The following is a 14177-nucleotide window of genomic DNA, read 5'->3' as shown; positions in this document are numbered from 1 at the left end:
ATTTTTGGGGAGAGCACCAATCCCTACAAATAGGTCTGTAATATAAGGAGACCAGATGCTGAGGCTTACCCTTGATCTTTAAAATGGCTTTAGGCATATTTCCTACTGGGCTTACCTAGAAGTGACAAAGCTGCAGAGATACAGTGCAAAGCTGGGCTATACTGATGTAGGATTGTAATTTGAGCCAGTTTGCTTCAGCAGGAAAATAATCCTGCAGCAATAGGAAATGTTAATTATAATTAATGGAAATTTTTGTAGGGGTTGATACATTTTTCAAACTTCAGAAGCCTTTTTAAACCTCAATACACTACAAGTTTTAAATGTCCTGCATTGCAGGAAAGTTCTCAAGGAACAGGGTGATCAAATTAAGAGCCTACATCTGCACTGTATATCGATAGCTGGCTACCAAGCTTTCATCTTTCTCATGTTGACTAGTTTCACCAGTAACCAACAAACTCTCAAACCTAATGAAGATATCGTACAAAAATATCCAATATGTCGTGGGGCTGTGACATGGTCTCCTTTGTCTTTTTAAACGGTCTAATGAAATGGCCAGAGGGGACTCTTTGTGCTCCGGGCTCAGTAGTCGACTTATTCCTCCGCAGCTGGGTGATTAAGACTCCCTCTTGTGTGTGTGTTAGTCTGATCCTCTAGCAAAGAGGGGAAAACACACAAGCCACCCTGCTGTTCTGTTTAAGCATTCATTGGATTTCGTCACTGATATTTGCACTTTGTCATCACACCAAAGTGAGAGCTTACAGAGCCTTGGAAAAGTATTCATCCCCCTTGGCGTTTTTCCTATTTTGTTGCATTACAACCTGTAATTTAATTGGATTTTTATTTGGATTTCATGTAATGGACATACACAAAATAGTCCAAATTGGTGAAGTGAAATGAAAAAAATAACTTGTTTCAAATAATTCAAAAAAATAAATAACTGAAAAGTAGTGCGTGCATATGTATTCACCCCCTTTCCTATGAAGCCCCTAAATAAGATCTGGTGCAACCAGTTACCTTCAGAAGTCACATAATTAGTTAAATAAAGTCCACCTGTGTGCATTCTAAGTGTCACATGGTCGGTCACATGATCTCAGTATATACAGTGAGGGAAAAAAGTATTTGATCCCCTGCTGATTTTGTACGTTTGCCCACTGACAAAGACATGATCAGTCTATAATTTTAATGGTAGGTTTCTTTGAACAGTGAGAGACAGAATAACAACAAAAAAATCAAATTGATTTGCATTTTAATGAGGGAAATAAGTATTTAACCCCTCTGCAAAACATGACTTAGTACTTGGTGGCAAAACCCTTGTTGGCAATCACAAAGGTCAGACGTTTCTTGTAGTTGGCCACCAGGTTTGCACACATCTCAGGAGGGATTTTGTTCCACTCCTCTTTGCAGAGCTTCTCCAAGTCATTAAGGTTTCGATGCTGACGTTGGGCAACTCGAACCTTCAGCTCCCTCCACAGATTTACTATGGGATTAAGGTCTGGAGACTGGCTAGGCCACTCCAGGACCTTAATGTGCTTCTTCTTGAGCAACTCCTTTGTTGCCTTGGCCGTGTGTTTTGGGTCATTGTCATGCTGGAATACCCAATCACGACCCATTTTCAATGCCCTGGCTGAGGGAAGGAGGTTCTCACCCAAGATTTGACGGTACATGGCCCCGTCCATCGTCCCTTTGATGCGTGAAGTTGTCCTGTCCCCTTAGCAGAAAAACACCCCCAAAGCATAACGTTTCCACCTCCATGTTTGACGGTGGGGATGGTGTTCTTGGGGTCATAGGCAGCATTCCTCCTCCTCCAAACACGGCGAGTTGAGTTGATGCCAAAGAGCTCAATTTTGGTCTCATCTGACCACAACACTTTCACCCAGTTCTCCTCTGAATCATTCAGATGTTCATTGGCAAACTTCAGACGGGCCTGTATATGTGCTTTCCTGAGCAGGGTGACCTTGCGGGCGCTGCAGGATTTCAGTCCTTCACGGCGTAGTGTGTTACCAATTGTTTTCTTGGTGACTATGGTCCCAGCTGCCTTGAGATCATTGACAAGATCCTACCGTGTAGTTCTGGGCTGATTCCTCACTGTTCTCATGATCATTGCAACTCCACGAGGTGAGATCTTGCATGGAGCCCCAGGCAGAGGGAGATTGACAGTTATTTTGTGTTTCTTCCATTTGCGAATAATACAAAAATTGAAAGAATATGGCACCACAAAAACCCGCCCACCAAAACTCACAGCCCAGTCAAGGAGGGCATTAATCAGAGAGGCAACAAAGAGACCAAAAATAACCCTGAAGGAGCTGCAAAGCTCCACAACGGAGATTGGAGTGTCTGTCCATAGGACCATTTTAAGCCGTACACTCCACATAGCTGGCCTTTACGGAAGAGTGGCCAGAAAAAAGCCATTGCTTAAAGAACAAAATAAGCAAACGCGTTTGGTGTTCGCCAAAAGGAGACTAAAATGAGACTAAAATTGAGCTTTTTGGCCATCAAGGAAAACACTATGTCTGGCGCAAACCCAACACCTCTCATCACCCCGAGAACACCATCCCCACAGTGAAGCATGGTGGTGGCAGCATCATGCTGTGGGGATGTTTTTCATCAGCAGGGCCTGAGAAACTGGTCAGAATTGAAGGAATGATGGATGCCGCTAAATACAGGGAAATTCTTGAGGGAAACCTGTTTCAGTCTTCCAGAGATTTGCGACTGGGAGGTTCACCTTCCAGCAGGATAATGACCCTAAGCATACTGCTAAAGCAACACTCGAGTGGTTTAAGGGGAAACATTTAAATGTCTTGGAATGGCCTAGTCAAAGCCCAGACCTCAATCCAATTGATAATCTGTGGTATGACTTAAAGATTGCTGTACACCAGCGGAACCCATCCAACTTGAAGGAGCTGGAGCAGTTTTGCCTTGAAGAATGGGCAAAAAACTCAGTGGCTAGATGTGCCAAGCTTATAGAGAAATACCCCAAGAGACTTGCAGCTGTAATTGCTGCAAAAGGTGGCTCTACAAAGTATTGACTTTGGGGGGGGGGGGGGGGGGGGGTGAATAGTTATGCACGCTCAAGTTTTCTGGCATGTTGTGTAAATCAAATGATACAACCCCCCCCAAAAAATCCATTTTAATTCCAGGTAGTAAGGCAACAAAATAGGAAAAATGCCAAGGGGGTGAATACTTTCGCAAGCCACTGTATTTAGGACAATACTGAGCAATACATACAGTACATTCAGTGGTAGTGGTAGGGAGGTTGTTTCTAATTGAGAAACTGATATTGAGTGCAATGGGAAGGGCAGAAATTATTAGGAAAGAGCTCGATTCCAGTTGTGGTTAAGCTATACTGTACTGATATTGTATAATGTTAAAAGAATGGATGGCCGGATGCATATTTATCAGCTGAGTAGAGGAACTAGGGGGTAATGTACTGTAAGCAGTAAGTATGATGCATAGCTATTCAAATGCAAATATGAACAGAGGGTAACTCAAAATGTTCACCTCATATAAGGAAGTTATGAGCCACAATGGGAATAACTTATTTTTATTTTAACTAAAGTGCAATTCCACTAGAGCCGACCGATTGGCTGATATTGGCCTTTTAACGCTATATCGGTATCGGACGATAATTCCACCGATATCAATCAATAGGATGAAAAAAGGGAATCTCATTCTTATCTAAAAACTTGCGGCCATCCTCATGATGTGTCATTAATTTCACAATGTAAGAAATCAACATTTGAAGCAACTGCTCTTTTGGATGGCAAAATAACACTAATATGTGAAAACATAGTTTTTTTGTGAACAAACGTTTAATTTTGTCGTTATAACAAGGTTGGTAGCAACATGTGAAAATCGTTGTGGAAATCTGTTCAAGTCGACTCCAAAACCCACAATGCAATGCACTCTCTCTGGGCTGGCTGCTAGCTAGCAAATGTAACTACACACAATAATGCCAAAGTCAATATCAGCATGTGAAGTAGCTAGCTAGCTATAAAATTGCCTAAACAAACTGCACTATCAATTTAGGAATATATCTCACATAGTTCAATTTGCAGTTCACTCTGCCCAGAGCGAGTGCAGAGTATGTTGCTATGGCAACAACAGCCCTTTCCCACGTTTCCCACAGACACACAGGGTGCATTGCGAGATGGTACTTGAAGGAGAAACTGAGTTTAATAATTTGGTACACTGTTTAGATTGAGCAGATGTAAGCTAAATATATACTTTGTCATGACGATATAAACGGATGGATGTGTTCTAGACAAGTATGCCCATACTATCTATTGGCTGATTTGGCGATCTGGAGTGCAGATAATTGTTTTAAAAGCGTTATGAACTGTGATAGTGTGTTACCCCTATCTCCAGTGACGAGAACCATGTAGCTATGATGCGTTCCTAGTTGGAACTTCCTTCACAGACGGAACACTTAGAAGTTAAATCATGGAGAAAATGTTACCCACTGATAGAAAATAGGCTTTCACCAAATTGACAGGAGTTTCATGATTTCTATTTCTGGGGGTGGATTATCCCTTTAATGAATACCAGGTAAGCACCTGCAGAAATAGGACCGTATCGGTACTTTGTATACAAGTGTGTGTTTGTCTGTCTGTGTGTGTGTGTATGTGTGTGTGTGTGTGTGTGTGTGTGTGTGTGTGTGTGTGTGTGTGTGTGTGTGTGCAGTGTTTCCCCTATATGCATTTACGGGAAACACTGGTGTGTATGTGTGCAATGTGCCTGAATGTAGTTATGTGTTTGCCTCTGTTCCTTTGTCCTCCTCTCCTGCAGCCTAAAGACAGTTCCTGTTCAGACAGACCGGGTCTCCAGCTGCAGTGACAGTAGCCACCAGTGTGCAGGCAGGTTCCTCTGCAATTTGTCTTGCAGGCTGGAGCCGGGCTCCGGAGACCACTTCCACAGGCCTGGATGTGGCTTGGGGGTGAGACATTTTTTTTTATCCTTGGAGTTTTCACATACTGGATGAATGGTCTGAACCGTTGTTCATTAAATTTCACTGTCTGCAACATGCTTATCCACATAACCTCCTACAGTAATATAGACTTATGCTGCGTTTAGATGGCACAAGGTAGACGCTAGACGCCAAACCGGATGTCATTGTTTTCAATTAGAGAACGACGGTATATGCCGTAGAGGCTGGCGGTGAATGCCTTCAGCTGCCACGGTAGATGGGACTTGCCGCCAGAGTTCAAATATTTCAACTTTTGTTGTCTGCCGTAGTGTTGTTTTCTACTGGATGTTGATTTGCACTGTTTATTTACTGAAATCACCATAGCAACGCATACCGTCATGCTGGCTTGCTTTTGCCATCACCGTCTTTCTTGCTTTCCTGTCCCACTATGCCTACTGGTATGACGGTTTTTGTGTCCCTCATCTAAATGCAGTATTAGGTCTTGCCGTTAAAATAGAATCTTCATTAATAAATCGTCAGGAGGTAATAGGGTTCCTAATAGTTATATTCTAGTTCAAAGGTCACATTGAAATCAGTGGTGGATAGCAGACAGGAGAGGACTATTCATTAGGAGCCATGGTGCCGTAGGATCAAATGAATACCAACCACTAGGTAGAAAATAGATATCTTCTTATCCCTCGCCTTGACCCAGCCCTGCCTGCAACTACAAAGATGAATGAACAGTAAGCGCTCATTTAAGTAGAAAGCAAATGGAAACGTTTTATCATTGGAAGAAAGGAACAGAAGGCAGTTTCAGCCACTGCAGGTAATCACAGTAATCCATTATTTTCAGTTAGTGGCTCACAGCATCTTTACAAGTCGGCATTAATCAGAGCAGAATGCATTAGCCGGGCAACACAGAGACATTGCATAGCAATGTGTTGTTTAGAAATGTATATGATGTCGGCCATACCAAATGCAGAGGAGTGAAGTCTAGAATCCAGAGACCACTGGAAATAAATCTTTGGAGTTTTCAGATACACATTATCGACTACAGTCTGTTGGAATGTACTGTAACTCTGGTGTTTGGGCAATAACAAGTGATTTCTCTATCATATTCATAATCTTTAATCAATGTACATGGAAGCCAAAAAGCTCCACTGCTCTGCTTAGATGTCAGGTTGGCACATTGGAACTGTGATGACTTGAGGCCGGTCTGACAGATTGACATGGCTGGTAAGAGTTTTAGAATGTACTGTAAAGCCTGATTCGATTGTCCATAATGGATTATGGTGCTTGAAAGTCTATCAGTCTATGATCTGATGGGACAGATGCCAAGTCCACTCAAAAGTCATCAACAGCATTAATGTTTCTCTACTACACCGTCATTTCTTCTCATTTTAATGGCTTGTGTGTGTGTGTGTGTGTGTGTGTGTGTTTGTGTGTGTGTGCATGTGTCTGTGTGCGTGTGTGTAAGTGTGTGTGTTGCTGCTCCTTTCGCTGGTTGCTGACCGGCTAGTGGAGCAGGTCAAAGCCATTTGCACCTCCTTTGGGTGGCTTCACACCAGGGTGATCCCTGGCGTCAGTGATAACAGGGCTATAAGAGCCCTCAGGGTTCCCTTAGGCTTGGTAGAAATGGAAGGTTGTTACCAAAGCAGTCTATAAAAAAAGGTACATTGAATATGAAAAAAACTAAAACACATTGAACAAAGAATGGTTGGACATCAGAATGAGGGAAACAGAGAGAAAAGGGTAGAACATGTGTGCATTGGCAGTAGAGGTAGCTCAAATTATAACCCGTCTGACATTTTAGCCAGAGTATTTTTCGCTTTCATTGTTGAAGATACGATTTGAGCTCTGCCGCTTCAACGACTAAATGTTAACAACTTGCTTTTCACTGCTCAAGAAAATAACCCCATAACTTGTACCAATTTAGTCAAGGAGGCCTGAGCCTGTAGATTTATATTCTAGGGACAATTCATCCAAAAAATTGATTCCTCATGGTAAATGGTGAATGATTGATCCTATATCCACATCTGATTAATTGATCCTATATCCACATCTAGGATCAATTGGCTTATACAGTAAGAAGCTAATGCAACAGACGCAAACACAACAACCCAGCGTTTCCATACTGTCATGTTCAGATTGACGACCTGATATTAGGTTTTTATAGTGTTATGATGTCATGTCATAGTATCGTGGGGACCAGGTTAGTAGTAGATAATTGGCTTGGTGCCACGGAGTCTACATTCCGTTATGTCAAAGGAGATTACTGATGTTTATGATAGCATGATTGATGGACAGGATATACTGACTTGGGATAAAGAGTAATAACATCAAAGAATGGGAGTGCCCATGATGATTACCAGATGTTCGTGGAGAGACTTGTAACAGAGTGTATATATAGAGAGAGTGGATCTTTGTTCTGGAGTGAGGGAGATGATAGAGGCAAAGCTTTGTCCTTCTGTTATAACTAACCATGGTACATATTAAATATATTGTATGAACTCCCCATCAAAAGTGTCTAAGTACATCCTTACATTCGTAATCACTTGATACCCTAGAAACTCATCATAACACGACAGTAACGTGGGCGTACTCGGACATCTTAATAGGTCCGACCGTGCAGCAAATGGGAGCTGGCAGATTGTGGGCTAGTCAGTGGATGGGCCAGTGGCAGGACAGGATGCTCTAATGAGCCATCTCCCAGAGATAACTGTCTGAGAGACATTAGGAGGGGAGAGTAGGGGGCCCTATTAATATCTCCGCTTCATGTTTCCCTGTAAGCAGACTTCCTCAGCGTCTGCTATCACAGTCCAGTCCCTAGCTGAAACACATACACAAGTGTGCGCTCACACACACACACATGCCGAAGACATCATCATCTGACATCAAGTTACATTATTTGGGTGTAAAAGTAACTCTGTGGCGTTCTTATTGATGCATAAAAATAAAAACAGCCTTTTGAGGTGGAAATAAAAGTTCCCATTTCCATTATTATTATTAATTTTTTAGGGGTGTGTAATTATGTTTTTCTGCAGATATCAAACTTCGTCAACATTGTGCTGCTAACTGATGTTTGCTGTGTTCACTCATTCACATTTTCTTAGCAGAAGGTCATGTGACGATAAACAAATTCAATACAGGACAAATGGCTGCTGTCATAAAACAGAATATATTGATCAAGTTTATGACATTATCATAAACAACCAGACAACTTCCTGCTTACAGCCGCTGTTGGTTCTCCCCAAAGCGGGCATGCCCCAAGGGAGGGAGCAAATTGGAAGAGCAGTCTGTTGTTGTTGATGTCTATAAGCAGGAAACTGCCCTGTTGTTTGTATGATGATGTTATATGGCTGAGTCTACCTTTAAGACATATCAAACTAGGAAATGAGACAATTGCTAGCATTGACTGACATGTGACAGAGAGCACATGAGAACAAGATGTAGAGAGAGAGAGAGCGAGAGCGAGAGACAGAGAGAGAAAGAGAGACAGAGAGAGAGAGAGAGAGAGACAGAGAGCGAGAGAGCGAGAGAGATATATACAGTGGGGAGAACAAGTATTTGATACACTGCCGATTTTGCAGGTTTTCCTACTTACAAAGCATGTAGAGGTCTGTAATTGTTATCATAGGTACACTTCAACTGTGAGAGACGGAATCTAAAACAAAAATCCAGAAATTCACATTGTATGATTTTTAAGTAATTCATTTGCATTTTATTGCATGACATAAGTATTTGATACATCAGAAAAGCAGAACTTAATATTTGGTACAGAAACCTTTGTTTGCAATTACAGAGATCATACGTTTCCTGTAGGTCTTGACCAGGTTTGCACACACTGCCGCAGGGATTTTGGCCCACTCCTCCATACAGACCTTCTCCAGATCCTTCAGGTTTCGGGGCTGTCGCTGGGCAATACGGACTTTCAGCTCCCTCCAAAGATTTTCTATTGGGTTCAGGTCTGGAGACTGGCTAGGCCACTCCAGGACCTTGAGATGCTTCTTACGGAGCCACTCCTTAGTTGCCCTGGCTGTGTGTTTCGGGTCGTTGTTATGCTGGAAGACCCATCCACGACCCATCTTCAATGCTCTTACTGAGGGAAGGAGGTTGTTGGCCAAGATCTCACGATACATGGCCCCATCCATCCTCCCCTCAATACGGTGCAGTCGTCCTGTCCCCTTTGCAGAAAAGCATCCCCAAAGAATGATGTTTCCACCTCCATGCTTCACGGTTGGGATGGTGTTCTTGGGGTTGTACTCATCCTTCTTCTTCCTCCAAACACGGCGAGTGGAGTTTAGACCAAAAAGCTCTATTTTTGTCTCATCAGACCACATGACCTTCTCCCATTCCTCCTCTGGATCATCCAGATGGTCATTGGCAAACTTCAGACAGGCCTGGACTTGCGCTGGCTTGAGCAGGGGGACCTTGCGTGCGTTACAGGATTTTAATCCATGACGGCGTAGTGTGTTACTAATGGTTTTCTTTGAGACTGTGGTCCCAGCTCTCTTCAGGTCATTGACCAGGTCCTGCCGTGTAGTTCTGGGCTGATCCCTCACCTTCCTCATGATCATTGATGCCCCACGAGGTGAGATCTTGCATGGAGCCCCAGACCGAGGGTGATTGACCGTCATCTTGAACTTCTTCCATTTTCTAATAATTGCGCCAACAGTTGTTGCCTTCTCACCAAGCTGTTTGCCTATTGTCCTGTAGCCCATCCCAGCCTTGTGCAGGTCTACAATTTTATCCCTGATGTCCTTACACAGCTCTCTGGTCTTGGCCAATGTGGAGAGGTTGGAGTCTGTTTGATTGAGTGTGTGGACAGGTGTCTTTTATACAGGTAACGAGTTCAAACAGGTGCAGTTAATACAGGTGATGGGTGGAGAACAGGAGTGCTTCTTAAAGAAAAACTAACAGGTCTGTGAGAGCCGGAATTCTTACTGGTTGGTAGGTGATCAAATACTTATGTCATGCAATAAAATGCAAATTAATTACTTAAAAATCATACAATGTGATTTTCTGGATTTTTGTTTTAGATTCCGTCTCTCACAGTTGAAGTGTACCTATGATAAAAATTACAGACCTCTACATGCTTTGTAAGTAGGAAAACCTGCAAAATCGGCAGTGTATCAAATACTTGTTCTCCCCACTGTATATACTGTATATATATATATATATATATATATATATATATATATATATATATATATATATATATATATATATATATATATATATATATATATATATATATATATATATATATATAGAGAGAGAGAGAGAGAGATGGATTGATTCCCTTTCTTCTCTCATTACGCCAAAGGAGAGAAAGACAGTTATCAGGTGTGTGTGTGTGTGTGTGTGTGTGTGTGTGTGTGGAGTGTCTGTCTGTGTGCGTGTGCGTCCGTGCTCCCTGATCTGCGGTCAGCGTGTTACCGTACAATCAAGGCCACTTATGGAGTTAAATTCAGTCTTACTGGCCCTCATGAGGCTGATAACTTCCATCCAAGAATCTACTCTCATACCTGCCTCTCGACCTATACTTAATTTAGTCCAACGCAGTGGTGTAGTGGAGGGCAATTGCAAGTAAACACAGTTTACCCACCATTTTTTTTGCTTGACAGTTTACCAACTTTTGCGGAACAATTCATTGAAAGTTTAGGGAGTGTTACTTTACTCATCTATTTTTGTTTTACCACTACATCACTGGTCCAATGTATAGACAGAGTCCATGTGGAACTATCCACAGCCATAAATCCTAAAGCTTCACTAACCTTCCCCATCAACTCAGCATGCCCTAAATGCATGGTCATTAACTTTTCTGATTAATTTTCTGATTCACTCACAGGATATACTGTAACGGTGTTGAAGAAGATCTGTCCACAACAGAAATCATTTGTTGGCTAAAAATATGTGCCAACTGCTGCAGCATTCCAAAAATGCTCATACTGTAGATAGGCCTACAACACTTGGTCACAGCAAACAGTGAGGAATGGAGGCAGACTCTATAAAACAGAACGGTAATCTCATCTCCTTCGCCTCAACCAAAGCCAGAGTTCCCAGTCAGTTGTATACGAGCATTCTTTGCAAGGATTTCAGTTTTACATAAAGCCTTGTAGCAGTCAACTGCACGCTGATAATAAACATAGATTTAACATAGTTATGGGCTATATTTGTACTGCCAGAAGAGAAGAGAGCATCATGTCAACATGTATCATCTCAGACACCAAACTCCATTTAAATAATACTACTTGACAACCCTAGCCCAACCTATGCATGTCATTCCACAATGCCAAATACTCCATTGAGATGGTTAACTAGCATATAGAAGTGCTCTCACTCACTTGCAGTGACTGTTATAAATCAATTTAAATCAAAATGTATTTGTCACATGCTTCATAAACAACAGGTGTAGACTAACAGTGGAATGCTTACTTACGGGGCCATCCCAACAATGCAGAGAGAAAAATAGAGAAATAATAGAAAACTAATAACACGAGGAATAAATACACAATGAGTAACGATAACTTGGCTTTATACACAAGGTACCAGTACAGAGTATACAGCTAATAGGTGACATAAGAAACTGTTCAATGTGAATCAGCAGGCTATACCTGTTTTGCTTTGAGAGTTAAAACATTCAATGCTATTGAATGCGGTCGTCTGTTCATCTAAACAGTATTTCAAGTACCATCTTTCTAATGAGAAGATACACTGTATATGGGCTATACAGATATGGTACCTCTCCCTGGCTGGACATCGTCAACCTCTTTCACAGATACACTACCTGTTGGGCCAAGGCCATCTGTTTCATCAAATTACACTCCACAGGAAAAGCATGTGCCACCAAGAGCAAGGGAAGGGATTACCGAACGCATCCATCATACTGTGTGCATATCTGTGTGTGTGTGTGTTAGTGTTCTGCCTCCATACACTTCTCCTTCTTTCCACTGGATGAGAGGCGTTAGTTGTACTGGTCCCATGGGGACCTATGTCTCTCCGGTAGGGAGGGTGTTTTATTGTTAAACACCAGTCAAAGCAGCCAATGAATCCCTAACTGGTTTCTATGAAAGGATGATTCATAAATTCATTTGTATTGTGTCACTTGAGTGAAGGACGAAATAACGTTTGGGATTGGTCTTTTGGAATACTTAAGTTAAAGATGCACAGATCCTGTAGTCATTAAACAGCGTTGATGCAATTGTAACAAACATCTCGATGATAGCTGTTCCATACTGGAGCAATGAAGCATTTATTGAACGCTGATCAGGGTGACGTCGGAAACTCATTGGGCTTACATGGAGACAGCTCTCTCTCTGTGTGTGTGTGTGTGAACTTAAAAGTCTACATCATAGTCATTATGACAATGAGAGAAAAACATGCATGGTGGGTTCACCTGTGATAAGAAGCTCCTAAGGTTATGATCCCCTGGTTCACCTGTCAGCAGAAATCCACACTTTCAACTAAACAAAAAGCTGAAAGTCACTGGCCTACTATACAAGCTTCATCTGTATAAAAAGACCCTTAATGCTGTACTTCTCTAATACTCTGCAAAAAGAGAAGTGTATCATGCCAAAATGTATCATCTCAGACACCAAACTCCATTTAAATAATACTACTTGACAACCCTAGCCCAACCTATGCATGTCATTCCACAATGCCAAATACTCCACTGAGATGGCTAACTAGCATATAGAAGTGTTCTCACTCACTTGCAGTGACTGTTATGAATCAAATCAAAATGTATTTGTCACATGCTTCGTAAACAACAGGTGTAGACTAACAGTGAAATGCTTACTTATGGGGCCATCCCAACAATGCAGATAGAAAAAATAGAGAAATAATAGAAAAATAATAACACGAGGAATAAATACACAATGAGTAACGATAACTTGGCTTTATACACGGGGTACCAGTACTGAGTATACAGCTAATAGGTGACATGAGTAACGGTAACTTGGCTTTATACAGGGGGTACCAGTACCGAGTATACAGTTAATAGGTGACATGAGTAACGGTAACTTGGCTTTATACACGGGGTACCAGTACCGAGTATACAGCTAATAGGTGACATAAGAAACTGTTCAATGAGGATCACATCACACAGGCATTTATTTAAAAAACAAATTCGCAGATTTGCAGCTGGCTCATGTTGCAATAGATGCACAAATTGTTGAGTAAGTGGACTGACAATGAATGGTCAACATATTTTAATTTCAAAATATGACAAGCTAAGGGGAAAAAAGCCCAATGGTAGAGAAGGCTTCAATTTCTGTTTCTCCATGGATCATTTGGACATCTTGCCATTTGTCAATTAGAAATCATCATCAATACAAGCGCTTCAACAACAATTTATGGATAGACGACAATAAATGAATGTACGCAATTAAATAGATAGGCCTACACTATTATGGATCTACAAGCAAATCATATAATATTGGAATTTAACACACAATTCACATCATATTAGCATAACTTTAAAGTCGGAACTGTAGATATACCGTATGTGATAGGTAGACTATGGCTTTCCCTAAAAAGGCACATTTAGTCCCCACGAAATAAATTGTCATTTGTTTTCTATGTGTAACTATGTGCAATAGCTATGCAATATTATGAGCCACTACAATATGAATGCTATTATATTAAATACTTTCTGGTACCTGCAGGCTTTTCACCTGTTTTCTGTTGTTGTTTTTGAGCAGAGCAAGGAATGAGTCTTTGCAGCATGCAATGCCTACCTGAGATTTATGCTGATGTCCATCTTCGAGTTCTGAAACACTGTTCATGATTTTCCATCGATCATTTACCATTCTCTGAAAATCTTAAAATCCGAGATTTGACATCATTGGTAAAGGGAAAGACTGTCAACCACAGGGTCTATGTTGTTTGAACTATTCCAATAAGAAGGGGGAAAAGGTTTACACATAAAAACTACTTCAATCACCGCACAGATCTCTACAATTCTAAAGGAGGTCCAGATGGGAATCTAGTAGTACAAACATGTTGATATCATACATACTTGTAGGACCCCTTGCAAAGAATAGTTCCTCTGAATTTCCGCAATTAGGAAATTGCTATAACGTTCCTTCTTGTTACTAAAAAACAAACATGCACTTTGACAGTAAGCATTCGATGGGTTGCAGATCCTAATGAATAAAAACTTCACCCGTCGTTATTCAGAACCTAGAAGAAAACCTGCTTCTATTTCATCCGTTCTGACTCAAAATTACACGTGTCCTGTCGAGGTTTTACGCGTGGGCTATGTCCTTGT

General features: G+C 41.4%; 1 protein-coding gene across 1 annotated transcript in view; it reads right to left on the bottom strand.

The window, feature by feature from the left end:
• The window catches only part of fibcd1a (fibrinogen C domain containing 1a), a gene marked incomplete at both ends in the record, with an annotated part of 97397 nt that extends 83681 nt beyond the window's left edge, over window positions 1–13716 (bottom strand). The window contains one exon of the mRNA XM_084176485.1: window positions 13645–13716. Within this exon, the coding sequence (XP_084032611.1) occupies window positions 13645–13716 (72 nt within the window). The remainder of the gene's footprint in view (window positions 1–13644) is intronic.
• Window positions 13717–14177: the final 461 nt, after the last annotated feature.

This window comes from Coregonus lavaretus (assembly GCF_964263955.1).
Source record: "Coregonus lavaretus genome assembly, chromosome: 14".
In the NCBI taxonomy this organism is placed as follows: domain Eukaryota; kingdom Metazoa; phylum Chordata; class Actinopteri; order Salmoniformes; family Salmonidae; genus Coregonus; species Coregonus lavaretus.
This window is presented reverse-complemented; position numbering and strand designations above follow the sequence as displayed.